This window comes from Temnothorax curvispinosus, unplaced genomic scaffold, assembly GCF_003070985.1.
Source record: "Temnothorax curvispinosus isolate PA1 unplaced genomic scaffold, ASM307098v1 QBEX01007734.1, whole genome shotgun sequence".
NCBI lineage: Eukaryota > Metazoa > Arthropoda > Insecta > Hymenoptera > Formicidae > Temnothorax > Temnothorax curvispinosus.
Genome location: NW_020217514.1, coordinates 1,365,247 through 1,380,190, shown reverse-complemented (window position 1 = coordinate 1,380,190; position 14,944 = coordinate 1,365,247). Strand labels below are relative to the sequence as shown.

Genomic DNA, 14,944 nt, shown 5'->3' with positions numbered 1-14,944 from the left:
TTTTATATCTCTTTTATTTATAATTTACAAGATCTGAAATCAATCTATACGAGTAATAATTGACAAGCTGATAAACGGAACAAATTAACAAAAATTCCAAATAATAAATAATAAAGAATACAGCCAACGAGTAATATTGCCAATGATAAAATTAGCAAGCATTATGGATTGAAAGAACACGATGATTAAATAAAATATTACGCTGAAATGTCGTACATAATATTAAAGCGCAATCCACAACGGAACAACGATCCATTATAAAATACAGTGTAAGGGCTCTATTTTTAACGAGAAAGTCATCTCACGTGTCATCTCACCCTTGGGGTCCTTGACCCAATAGTTAATCGACATCGGGGACGCCTCGACGAAACATTCCAAGATCACGTCGGTCCCCAAGGGCGCGCCGACCAGCTGATTGGGTACGTGAATCACTGGCGGAACTGTAAATCGAAGTTGGAAGATATTGTTGCATAGCCTCGGCACGGCGGGATTCGACTTCTACAAGGTACATCGTACGTCCGATCCAACGGCTCGGATCGTAATCACTATTACTCACAATGAACGTTGATAGAAATACGTTTGCTGACCGCGGGCGGAACCCCGTTGCTGGCGATGCACAGATAAACCCCCATCTCGTTCCTCGAGATCTTCGTCAGTTTTAGTTCCTCGCCCGAAAATTCGGACACGATTCGGACTGAGAACAGTAGGCATTAAAATCGAATAAGACTGATAATCCTTGATACATAGTTCGTTGGCGCGCTCCAAAATTCGCGTCTATAATGTAAGATTTTTTCATTCTAAATGATAATTATAATTTTTTATTCTAATAAAGTTGATTTTTTCTTGAAATATCGAAAGGTTCGATTTACTAATTTATTTTTTACTGGGTATATCTATTTACTTCAATAATACATGAATATAAGATACGTTACTAATTTTCCACAAATCAGATATGAATTCAGTACATAATAGAGGTCTCAATAATATTTTACTTTTAAGCGAGTAATTATTACGCTAGTGAGGTTTAATCAAGAACATCTGATATACAGAGGAAAACAACTATTTATTAATTAATGGAGATAAATATTTGATCAGAATTATTCCATTTTATTGAACAAACACAATAATTAACACAGAATAATAATAATACATTCACTTTCTTATCTTATCAAAGCTAATTTTTTTCTAGAGATTACGTCAATTTAATTATATTAGGTATTCGTATATAATTAATTAGTAGAAACATTATAACTGACGATCAATTGTCTCTGAGTATTATTATTTAACGAAGAGCAATGACTATATATAGATGAACGGAAAAATAACGTGAAGTGAACGACCTATTACAAAAGCGACGGTCGATAATCGATAAAATAATAAACACGTTTAATGTTATTATATGCGTGCTAATTATGCTTTTCCAATATTTTATTATGGAACATGCAACGCACGCGTTTACATATTTTTGCGTATTACATTTTCTTAGTGTTGCGAATTTATTTATTTTGCATTTCAGTACGATTTTAAAAAGTTCCAACGGTAGTGTAAAAACATCCAATAGTTTCTCGCTTAAGCGCGCATGTTCCGACATCTGTGTGTAAATTAATCAAAAGAAACCTTTTTGTTAAGCGACACCCTCTACATATTGTTCATTCTGAATAAGTTCGCGAGTGTATTCAGATGCAAACAACGAAGTGGCGCACGTAGATAAGACGAGCACAATTTGTTGCGCCTGCACCTGTTCCTTAACCGCGAAATATCGTAAGCAAACGCACGGGACCCTCCTCACCTGCGGCCTCGTTACGCTACATCGCAGTTCAGCTCGCAAAAACATCGATTTTCTCAAAGGTCCTGAGACACACCCGTGTGTTTTCCATCCCCGCGAGTTAATTACGCGGAAACGGCATAAACGTCCGCGTTTTACTCGCGTCCTACAGCCGCGCACCGAACTTACTTTAATCGAAGTACCTACCCATGAAGTCCCGACGAACTACGCGACTCCGCGTTCCCCATTCAAACCTTAAAAGTAATGGTTTATTCTTTATTCGCGCTCGAAAATTAGTTCTCTAAGAATAATATTTTGACGCGGAAAACAAGAATAAAAAATCGTGAACGATCTCGCCAGAATCGAGGGAATTAAAAGGATGAAACATATGTATCTCGGAATTGGAAAACGTTCCTTTTGAGAGACAGTCGTGTCTGAATATTTAAATTACTGAAAGATTTAAAATTTTTTATTTACAAACATAATTTACATTGTCTCGCTCTTTCCTTTGCCGCCCGATTATTTTTCTCATTTGCGCAAAATGTCCACGCAATGTTAATTAAATTTGCGGTGATCGCGAGACTAAGGCGAAACTTTTCCGGCATCAGGTCCGATAATCACTGCGATTGTAGTGTCGACAATAAGCCGTCGGAGCCGGGTCATCCGGAGGTGCAGGTTCGCGCTCAGCATATGTTACACCGGTTGCCGCGGCGTGCATCCTTGCCGTGGACCACAGTACGGCGAAATTTGCCTGCTATTAGTATCACCACGCTGAAGTGAATACTAAATACGTCGTTTAGCCGAGACCGATGCAACGCGACGGCCGAGGGCGAGGTGAGACGCTTCGCTCGGTTCGCCGGTAGTGCTTCCGCAACCAACAACGTCCATTTTACGATCATCCTCTCGAGCGCTTTCGTCAAGAAATATATGCAACAATTTCATATGTGTCGGCCGTTTGCGTCCGTTTTCCTCGGCAGACACATATAATCTAGGATTTCTTTGACCCGCTGATAACCGTGTTTTAAAAGTGGTTGCAGGTAGAAAATTAATATCAAGTTTTTGCTTTATTGAAGAAACGAAATTTGATTGTTAATTATTACAACCTTTCACTTCAGTAATTTCGGAAGGAAAATTCGGGCGTATGATTCTTCAAACTACGGCTATAAGAGCAATTCTCGACAAACTACTGCTATTTCCTACTTGAAATGATTCTCCTGTTTTAATATGTGCATAAATCACGAGAGAAGACCTAAAGAAGACAAACGCGTGTGTTCCGTAACTGGCTCAATATTAAACGCGCGGCTAAATTCGACATTACGTTTAATGATCCGCGGAACGACGGCGCGGCCGGCCGTTCGGCAGAAGTCGCAGGCGGATGCCGTCATCTCGTAACATCAGCGGGGAGCAGGGAGGGGAATCGGTTTCCGGACGAAATTCATCTTAAAGTCCGGAATCGCAATTCGTAATGAGGGAATTTGAATACTAACGGGATCGCGCGCGGTGCGCGGCATGCGCGCCTAAGGAAAACATAATTGTATATTCCGCGCTATATCGGCGGAACGGCGCGCGGCGCGGGCGTACCATCTATATTAAATCTTACCGTGAGACTTCTGGTTCGGGGCGCTTCCTGCAAATGGCTCCCGAATTATAATGTTCTTGCCGTCTTCCCGGCGCCAGGATACGCGCGGCTCGGGAACGCCTCTCGCCCGGCACGTTAACTTCACCTGTACGTGTTATGAAACCGGAATTATAAAGAGAAGCGAGTTCGTTATTGCACTCCACTAATGCCGTGCTTCATCCAAATATATTTGGAGGAATAAAGGAGAGAGAGAGAGGGGGGGGAAGAGAGCAAGAAACGCACGCGGGACCCCCGTCTCTATGTAAAACACGTACGCGCGCAAGGACGCTTGTCCGGAACAATGGTGGCTTGCGCGCGGATACTCGAAGCGGAAAACGAATCTACGATCGCGAGGGGCATGAAATATCCAGCATCGACCGGGACGTCGCGTCGGACGATTTTTAACGGTTACCTGCTTCGTTGCGCTCGCGCGGTCAATTTTATCGAACCTCCTCCAATTCTCGTTAACGGGAGGTTTAATTTAGCGATATTTTCGCTTCTGGGTGGGCTTTAATAATCCAAACGATCCGCGAAGCTATTTTTGGTTCCGAACGGGGTCAGACACGATCAAATCAAGTCGATTTTCATAATTTCTCGCTCTAGCGTGTCTCTGCATTCGCAGCCATCAATTATGAATATCGGCTTGATTTTCATCGGTTACATTGTTATGGATACTCGAAACGAACGGGGCAGCGAATGGGGCTACGCGAGTTGCGAAACGTAACGCGAAATGAATATCTGTGTGTTCTACAATGGAAAATATAAACGGCATGTTGACAATTAACGACACGACACGTGTCGCAGCATACTGCGCTGTTTGTTTGCTTGTGTTCCACTGACACGTCACCTGCTAGCTTGCAATATCTGTGACATTTTTGGATGAACATCGTGTTAGCACGATCCCGAGGTGCAACGTAAGTTATTGCATGTCATGTATTTTGCGTAACTACCTTCAAAAAAATATAAAATAAGACGCGACTCTTTTAACTTTTCGAAACTGCTTTTTCAGCGCTTAAAATTTATCGACGCTTAATGTGTATATGATAACTAAAAATACTGACATATGTATAAATTTCTGATCTTATGTCCTACAACAATATTATTTATTGAAAAATATTCCCAGAAAAGTGAAAAATTAACAGACGAATAAAATAAACACAAATTCATTAACATGTTATTAACTCATTTATTTAATATTGTATTATCAATAATAGAGTACGTGACCTGGTAAAGTTTCAAATATTACTAATGTCATCGAGACGTGGATGTAAATTAATACGATATGTCGATTTCAACCAGATTTTTGAAATTAAATATGCATATATCATATTTTCGAGAAATAAACGAATGTATTGATTGAAAATATATCGAAAGCATATATTTATAATTCGAGAGAAGCGTACAATCTCAGCAAAACATTAAACATTCTTTGGGAAGTATTACCCCCGGGAGAGTTTGGAGAAGCTTATGCGAAGAGGGAACTTCACGTTTTGCCATCAGGAGTCCTATCAATTTTAAATCAAGACCGCAACTAGGCCGAGGATAGATGTTCTAAATGCGATATCGCTTATTGCTAGAAGAAAATGAGTTTAAAAATTAAAATTCTTTATATTGACATTTGTCCAAGTATAACGTGAAAACGTTATGGAACGAAATTCGAACACCGAAAATCTCTGCGAGGGTCGATTTTTTTGAATTTTTTTAAATATTTTACGACAATTTGGCGAACACACGAGAGACACGTCGTTAATAATAATAGTTATGGTCTGAACAAAATTATTTATTTATCTCGCTAGCGGCTAGAGAGAGATTCGACTTCCACTATCAGAAAACGGGCGGACAACCGGAAAACCAATCCTCGATTGGAGTTTAAATTTTTTATCAACTTTGTTTAACGCGTCAGGTTAATGGAAGCTTTAGTTTTTTTTTTTACAATTGTGCTCTGACGACTATAATAGCCGTGCTTTGGATCTGCTGCTGTCAGACATCGTATTTATTAGTCACATTAAAGTTGTCACATTAAAGGGTTACATACGCTTGGCAGGCCTAAAACTAGGTCGAAATTAACGAATTTTTATTGTGGTAAAATTATTTTACCTCAATTTTTGATATTTTTTATTGAATTTTTTGACAGATATTCTCAAAAACTCTACAAGACATGTATTTTCATTTTTTAATATAACATAATTTTACCTACAATAAAAATTCGTTAATTTTGACTTAGTTTTAAGGCCTGTCAAACGTATGTTACCCCTTAAGGGCGAATGTGTGATTTGAGGCAGAAATTGTTCAATTGATTAAATGAAATTGCTTTACACGCTGAGATATTTCTTTCAATATGTTTACTAATACTTTTTCAATACACCATATATACAAGATATTTTAAAACAATTAGTTCGAAATAACAAAATTTTGTGGTCAATTTCTCTCTAGCAAACTTGAGGAAGGTTTCCGCTTATATTGCAACTTTCCAATCTTTTGAATCATTTATTTTTATGTGGCTACGCCTCGAATTAAAATTCTCTTAAAGTAAACTCTATTCAAAGTTAACTGAAGAACGTAATTTTGTTGTTTACTTGACGTTAGTACGCAAAAAAAGTTTTTTTTTTCACTCTCTTATATAATTTGGATGCCTCGACATTTTCGTTAAGGAAAAATTGATCTTAAGTTGGTTAAACGAATCTGTCATTAACAGTACATTTGGAGATTTAGAGACTCATTGAATAAAAACGTTTTAGTCAGTACAAGTTAATATATAATTTACGTCCTTAAAAGATATTTTACAGAAATGAGCAAAGACTGAAGTTTCATTGTAAGTCAAAACTTGTGATTATATAATTTCTCAAGTACATAAATTATATCTATCAAATACGTACAATTTCGTTGCTAACAAAAATGGTACGATACAATACTTAGACATGTGTCCCGACAAACTCGTCAAAAGAGATGGAAAGTAACTTATCAAACTGACAGTCGTACAATTTTCAGTATACCAACTGCGGTAGCTTTATAATAGGGGGAAACTCGCTATGCGCCGGTATAATTTCAAAGTTTAAAATGGTCCACGATGGTGGAGCTCCGTAGAGCTGTCGCATCTTCGTAAAAGCGTCCTGTCAGACGTTCCGAGGGAAGCGCAATATTCTTTACCCGAGCGACACCGGCGCGGCGGCCATGCGCGCGGAAAAACGCGAGGATGAGATGAGGTATTCGCACAAATTGCGCGACTGCCACGGAATATGAATTGTGAGCAACAGGTCACTTATTTTCACTGATAGCTTACTTACAGCATCCGGGCGTGAATCAAGACCGGCCCGTAAAACACGCGTGTGCCAGATTACATTCTCACAAATTAATTGCGCGAAAGATTGTCGGATTAAATGAATTACTTACGAGTGATTAGGCTCAAAATCTATTACCTACTTTTATATATGCACGGTTATACTTTTTTCCTCGAAGAGCAGGTTTTCATCCTTCAAACAGTGTGTGTGCCTTTTTCAGCTCTAATTGTAAGATACGTGAGATTATAAAGCTAAAATTAAAGTTATTAATAACAGAAAGACATTTAGTAATAATTACGGGTTGGGTTTTATGACAGCGTGATGTTCAAATAGCACTTGCAACAGGTGTTGCAAGTTGCAGTTACGAAATCGCTATGACATTATGAAGCGTGCTGCAACATTGTAACCATTTTTTATATTAATTGAAGTTCCAGTTGACACGTTTCTAAATATGACAACTTGTTTTATATACGTCAGTGTACAGATGAGAGGCAAATACATTCAAACTCAAAATTAATAGTATTTTTAATTTGATATTCCTATCTGATCATAAACTTCTTGGGGGATTTAAGCAATTTACTAGTAATTTCCTAATTAAGGTTTTATTAATGATGATGAAGTTGCAAGGTTATTTGTAGATTCAGACGCGAGCCGTTGCACACTCGTGGCGCACTGCCGTTTTCCGATATAGATTTCCCCGACATGAATCACGCGGAATATAACGTTGGCCCGATAATTTACTGCACACGTAAATCAGCACATTTGTAAGCAATAAACCGTCGTTTATTCATGACGGCTTCTGTGTAGAGTAAATTATTTAACGACCCCCGGCCTAGTCGCTCCATAGAGCATCTTTCCTCTAGCATATTTATTTGTAAATTTATCTCCGCATGCAGATGGAATCTTGATTGAGACGAAAATTAATTTCGATTAAAAAGAACATTTAATCGTATTTCAAAGAACGGTAATGTAAATTGTAAAAGAGGATTGTTTTTTTATTGCTAGAAAAATTATCCTTAAGCCCTTAAGCCTTTAAGATGTTATTAATTAAAAGCTTTCTCTTGATAACTATGAACCAAAATTATGGAACGACGTAAAATAAAGGGAGATATTTACCTGGCCGCCCTCGCCTACCATCATGTCGCTCGATGTAGCTTCAGGATCGAAATCAGGTGGCACAACAATAGACAGCATACCTGTCTGGAGAAAATAGATCAGCGTTAATAAATAAATATCATGATTTAAGTTCAGCAAGTATAATAGTTAATTGAAGCTTGTTTTATTAATAATAGAGTTTTTGCAATACCGTCTTTCAGATATGGTGAACGTATTTGAATTATAGATACGTTCACCGTCTAAATTCACATTGTCGGTCGAAAGGCGAAACTTCGTGCACATCGTTCACCGTAACGTTATTTAGATAACGTTCGACGTTATTTTTGAGAGAATAAGGTTTATGATTACTGTAACGAAATCCCTAATGTAAATTTAGACGGTGAGCGTATCTATATAATTCAAATACATTTACCGTATCTAAAAGACGACAAAAACTCCCTTATATTTCTATTTCATTTAATTAAAGCTATAATTGTAATTCTATTTCCCTTCTATTATTTCATTTGTTCAATTATTACATTTGAAAACTCGCATTTATATTATATTTAATATGAATATGTAACAATTTTTTTCATTATAGGTGTACCATAATCCTGAAAGTACAAGTGGGACTATTATTAAAGCCTGAATATTACGACTCATCTACGGTAAGTTTTTTTTTGCAACTGGCTGCGCTCATTTTAATTAACACATATGCGAAATTCACGATGATGAGACGAGAGGAAACACGACACGGTCAAGGCTGTAATTTCTGCATAAATTATTTCCTGCAAAACCGTAATACGCGCTTCATCTCGAGGTATAGATATTTTTTCCACCATATATGGCATCACGAATGTGATTCATCCGATATGCAGCGTTGATAACAACAAGCGAATCAAATGCAATGGCATAGAGCTCGCTTTATTTCCCTTGTCGCGGCCTACAGTGCTCCTATGGTGATAATATTTGGGATAACTAGTTTTTATTCGCGGCAGATAGACGCGAAATAAAATTGCGAAATTAATGAGAACAAACGGATCTCTGTCGGTCGGACTTTTTGAGATTAATTGAATAATTGCACGTGGGAAAAACATCACGAAGCCACCAACTTTTTAGATGCGATTCTGGATGTAACAAGCAATTTACCCGAGGCAGTTTATTTATATATCGTCGGCTTTTTCCTCCTTTTCGTAAATTAAAGTAGACTACAAAGTACAGAGCCATAAGGCAGAGTCGAATAACACGAACGTCCCTAAATCTCACAAGCATCTTGCTCTATATTTAGCTCGACGCCGGTAACATATTATGGCCGTACAACCTGCTGCTGTTGCCAGTACGGATGTCGGTGTATGTCGCCGGTTATTCGTTAATTAACGGCGCACGGTAGCACCAAATATCATAACTAACAGTCGGCGCGATCATTATTGCCCGCCGCGGCCGCCGCGAAGCCTAACAATCACGCACATGAGTTATCGTTACACGTGAGTCACGCGTGTTCAAAAATCGCGTCTGTTTAATCTACTCGTTTAACTAAATAAAAAGAAAATCGTTTTTGCATATCGAATATCATATGCCGATTAATGTGCTTCCACGTATTCATTTGGTTTTAATATAAAAATATATTTTTGATGTAATAATAAAAGAATTAAATATACACTTTTATTCTTTTTTGTAATTGTGTGTGAGGCTACAAATAATATAATTCTTTATTGAAGAGAATTTATTAATAATTTCGATGAGTTCGAAAGATGACTCTTGATTTTAAGTTGCTGAAAAATCTATAATCTGTTTTAATTACGCCGTGTGCAACAGTTTTCACAAGTCATTGTTCAGAGGTAACCAGGTTAACACCTGATGGCGTCAAAATGCTGGATGTACGGCGCATTTTCTCATACGGTGCAGTAAAATAATCCTTCGCGACAAAGCGCTTCGCAGTAACTACGCATTTGACGCTTATCAGCACGCGGAGGCGCTATCGCGTTATAATTCCCAAGCGAGGAATGAAGACAGCGGAGCGCACGACAGAATCGAGGAGGTGGATCAACCTCGAATGTCTGGCGTCGGGAACTTTTGTCGGTAGTCGTACGTCAAGCCGCGAGACGTCAGTACGAGTGCAAAGACCTCCTTCCCCGTCTCTCCACCGCTCCCTCATATCCTCCGTCGTACTTCCCCTCAATTCTCCTTTCACTCCCTCGATTTAAAGGAAGTCCCTCTCACACGACGCCGCTTCCCTCCCTCTCCCTCCTCCCGTCCTCACGTAAGACGCGAAGGCGCGAGGTGTGCGCGCAATTACGAGGATGTAATCCACGCCACGACGAAACTTCAATCGTTATAACCGAGTTGTCTGGCAAGCCGCCGTCGTTGCACCGTGCCGCTCGAGAAACAGTCCCCGACGAATGCAAACTGCGTACCTTACCCACCTAACGCGACGACGACGATGACGAGCGCGGCGAGACACGTGCCCGAGCGCGTAAACTCGTACGTGTCGCCACTGAATTATGAAACTCCCTTCCTCCACATCCGCGCGCGCCGTAAATTAATTATTATGCGCCTGCGAATGACTGTATCAGTCCGCGTCGCAATTCGGTGAATAAACCCGCGTCCCGTTGATCGGTCAATCTCTGCTTCCCAGAACCAATGATAGCTGCATCTATCCATAGATATAGCGTTATCCGTTAAGTCTGTTTTCCGCGATTTTCTCTTCCTGGACAATGTGTGTTATTGTAGTACACAGAAGCGTAATTTATATTATATAAAATAAACATAAATAATTTTCATGCTTGTAACGATCGTAACTAATACATCAGAAACAGTAGCGTTATTAATACAATATTGAAGATAAAAGCACAGGAATAAAATGAGAAATATGGAGAATTATATTTTAATAATAATATAAAAATTATGGACAGTGTGCAGAATTATCTCGATTCATAGAGTGTATCATAGGGCAAACGCATCTGCAAAGAACACGTTCGTGGAAACTCATTATCGCTCGTTAGCCAGATTCGAACCGCAGGATCATTATTAACCCATATGTATGCGCACAGTTCCATTCAACATAATCAGGCATGTAGTATAATTGAGAAACCACACATTGTTTAGTAATAGTTAGTAGTATAAGCTCGAATAAAACGCGCATTTACGTTCTTCTTAGTGTCTATAAAATACTATGTTGGAAAATATATAATGCGTTAAGAAAAATATCTTTACCTTTTCCGGATATAATAATAATAGTAAAAACCCGTAATAAAAATCGTAATAAAAATCGATGATGAAAATTATGAATAAAAATTATGAACGATTTTAATTAAGCACTCGTAGTGTAATGATATGATAAGATATAATAAACGAGATAATGTTAATTTAAATTAATTTTGTCGTGATTAATTTTAAATAAAGAGGAATAAATATCAAATGAACAAAATTCACGAATTTGTCCTAAAATGTTTCAAGGGCAATGAAACATTTATGAGAAACGCACACACACACACACACACACACAATATTTTCGTGAGATTCGATTCAATTATCCGACTAAATCAGTGCGTTTCCGTCGCGTTGGAATTATGTAGACGGCTTTGAAGAAGTGACGCGAAATTTCAAGAAAGACGACGCACATGCCGACGCGCAAGCCGACGCCTTGCCATACGTACACGTAAATTTTATCAGACACGCAGTCGGAATTATAAGCGACGCGCGAAGGGTGCCACCGTATTCGGCAACGAGGAAATATAGTTACGAGAGGCGAGACGGCATCCTTTGCGGAGAGCGACGCTCGTGTTTTAACTATTGATGTATAATACATGCGCGCCAGAATGAGGAAGAAAGAAACGGCAATCTGAAATAGAGGAAAAGCTATTATGGAGGAAATATTTGTCTACGTATATAAGGCAAGGTCGATCATCGGCTAAGTTTTAGTATATAATCCTAATGATACATGAGGAAAAATTTTGACGTTTATTTTCAAAGCGTTTATCTTTTTTCTAAACTGCAGTCTATAGGTCAAATTTTTGTATTATAAAATAATAATAAAATTTTCATACTATAAGGTAATAATAGAAATATTTATGAGTATCTATATAACAAATTTAATATAATAAAATATGACATAACACAACAATTATATAAGGGTGATTCTAGTAATTGAGTTATAACTATTAAAATAGAAAAAATTCAAGATAGAAAAAAATGAATAGAAGAAAATTTTTCATTGCTTAACGCGATCTATTATTCAAAGATTATAGTATAATTTATTTTCATGATGTGTTAAGATTATGTATTATATAATATAATTACTATAATATATTCTACATCGTTATTCTTCGCGTATTTCACTTATTGTTAGTCAGAAAATCTGTATGTCGACTTCGTTTCCTGTCGGATTTGTCGAAGAATGCCCCGACAAAATCACTATAGTCTTACCGCTCGCGGCGAATCATGTCTGTTTCGGAAGGCAAGGAGAGAGTAACGTGAAACAGACAAAAACACGACGCAAGATGAGAAACGAGGGAGAAGAAATGAGATATCACCAATAGATAATAAGATAATGATAATCACAGAATTCAACCAACTAGAAGGTAGATTCGATTGTGGAACAAGATATGCAGCATCTTAATACAAAATGATTTCACGTTGCTCCAAAAACCTATTTCCAAAAGGTACATTTTTCATCTTTTGCATATCTTACGCCTCCTGTCTTACAGCTTATTTTGATCTTACATTCATTCTTTCCTCGAACGATTGGCCGAAAGATCGTCGAACGATTGGCCGGGGCATTCAACGGTGTTGCTCGCAGAGCATTCGTTATTTAGCTTAGTGCCTCGTAAAGTAAGAACGACAAGAGAGATCGGAGAGTAGGCACCTGCTGCCGTCTCACAAGCCAGTATGCAGCCATCGCTATGTTACGCTCCGCGCACTATTTAAGATTACAGCCTTCTTCCTCCGCGAAAAGAGGGAAACTCCGGTTGGCACGGGGCGGGGCTCGAGCGAATTCAATCCGAAATGTCGGAAAATTAGATCTCGACTTCCAGTGGCGTCTCGTACCCGTATCACTTTGCCGGCAAGAGAGGCGGATGAGGTGTTACTTTAAAGCAACCAGACAACCGCGGTCGACTCCGGTCTCCCGGTAAGACAACGCAAATGTTATCCGAGGGAACGAGCGAGGAGTGGCGCGCGTTAACTAAAGTGGCTCGTTAAGCGTCTTTTGCACCGCGAGAAAAATCTCTGCGGCTTTACGCTCGTAAAGCTTGTAATTTTTACGCGACTAATTACCGTCTAACTGTGCGCAGTATCGCGCGCATTTAAAAGAGGAGCGTGCAAATTTTGAAGACTCGGTTGTTGTCACGTTGTTGTTTGTTACACTCTAATAAATTTGTGTGCCATTATATAGAAAAAATATAAATGGAGACCTCGGTCCGGTAATTAATCTTTTGGCGATTTTTCAACAATCGCGTCACATAAAAGTCGACTTCGGAGCGGAGCAAGAGGAGGCGATCTTTGCATTCTTATCGGCGATTACTATGCCGTTCGCGTATATAATAGTCGTTAAACGCGACTTAATATTCCAATCCTTTTCTGATAAGACTATATACGCAGCCGTAACTCGAAATAGGTCGGCAGGTAGGGATGGAGGAGGATTTAAGCGCTACTTGAGGCGATGTTCATAAACGGGTACCCGAACTGACGAGGACGGCTCGTTAAGTTCCCGGGCTCGTTAAGTATGCCGCGGGTCTTGCGCCAGCCGTGCGCACGCGGAGGGCGAAATGCCTTCGATACTTGTACAGATTGTTATGTCGGCAGCAGCTAATACTCGACGGCAGCTCGACGGTAGACGGTTAATATCCCTGCGGTTTGCTATCGCGCGTCACCGACGACGATTACAGGCGGCGGAAAGTATCGAGATGTGTAAACGAGGCTGTGCAGCGATTGTCGCTATTTCCCGTGTTTGAGCGCTTTAGAGATCTCTCTTCTTTTCCTCTGCTCCGTTTACATCTCTCTCGCGCTCGATCTCTCACTTTCTCGCTTTCACGTCGCTCGAATGTTTCACCGGAAACATGAGTACGATCATGATGCGCGATGTTTATCGTGGATAAACCGATAAACCAGTAAACTTGGTTAAATTTTATTAAACCCAAGATTACATTTATCGGCTAGCCATTGTGTTACGTTTGTAGTAGATTATGTGGTTTCGAAATACATCTAGTTGATTAATATTTCTCTGTCGACGATTAAAATTTTGAATTTTAGGTCTTTCTGGGAAGTATCTGGTCATCGTGATTTGAAAGCTAATAAATTTATAGTGAAAGAGAGATTTTCTTCGCTTTATTAACGAGGCAATGTAGTCCTCGAAAGATATTCCTGATTTCCTATGTTCTAATGTGAATACGATCGCGCGTATTACACCAATGGATTATGTTAATGATAGTTAGCAAACTGAGGCCGGGATGATTAATTGCGTGAGCCAAGTGGGACGCGGTCCGATTGTAACTGAGCAACTATCGATTAACTCGGGTGCATCTTGGCACTTTATCGATGCGGGCATCACCGGCAGCGGGGTCGCTCGATTAATTGTTTCACTCGCAGTTCGCAAACTTATCGCAACCGATTTTCGCGGCGTTTACCGCGAATGCAAAAAAGATCAGCGATATTGGCGTTTACGTCGACAGATATAAATTCTGTCTCATTTATTTTACAAAAATTTTCAAGATTCAGCGTTGAAAAATCGTGAAAATATCATGTGTATCGAACTTCTATTAAGAGACAAACCGATTTCAGGAAATCGAAGCATCTATAAATAAATGTAGGCAAATATTCTATGTATTTTTAAGCAGAATTCTTATAAAGATCTTAATTTATTTCTTATGATTGATTGAGAGGTCGTTTATGACACACAGAACTATTTTTCTTTTCAGATTATTCTGAAAATAGCAAGCGCTAAAGATACGATTCACATTCGTTGGTTATTTTATGAACTAAATCTCTATTGGAAAACGGTTATCCTTCGCGAAGTTAAGTTCAGGCAAGAACACGAGAAGTCGCGTAAAATCGATTGTCGTGGAACAGCGTAGAATATTTATTTACGCACATTACTATCATTTTATTGGATATATTTTATTGGTGATATATATACGCGTCGCAGAGAGAGTAATATTACGATATGTTACTTCATCAAATTACTTCAGCGAA

General features: G+C 38.9%; 1 protein-coding gene across 3 annotated transcripts in view; it reads right to left on the bottom strand.

The window, feature by feature from the left end:
* The window catches only part of LOC112457375 (lachesin-like), a 95,820-nt gene that overhangs the window by 13,102 nt on the left and 67,774 nt on the right, over nt 1-14,944 (bottom strand). For 2 of the 3 annotated variants that reach the window (XM_025020386.1, XM_025020387.1), the window contains exons 5-8: nt 7,778-7,861; nt 3,366-3,489; nt 557-694; nt 306-440 (exon numbers count right to left, since the gene is read on the bottom strand). In XM_025020386.1, the coding sequence (XP_024876154.1) occupies nt 306-440; nt 557-694; nt 3,366-3,489; nt 7,778-7,861 (481 nt within the window). The remainder of the gene's footprint in view (nt 1-305; nt 441-556; nt 695-3,365; nt 3,490-7,777; nt 7,862-14,944) is intronic. The other variant, XM_025020388.1, reaches the window with a different exon arrangement.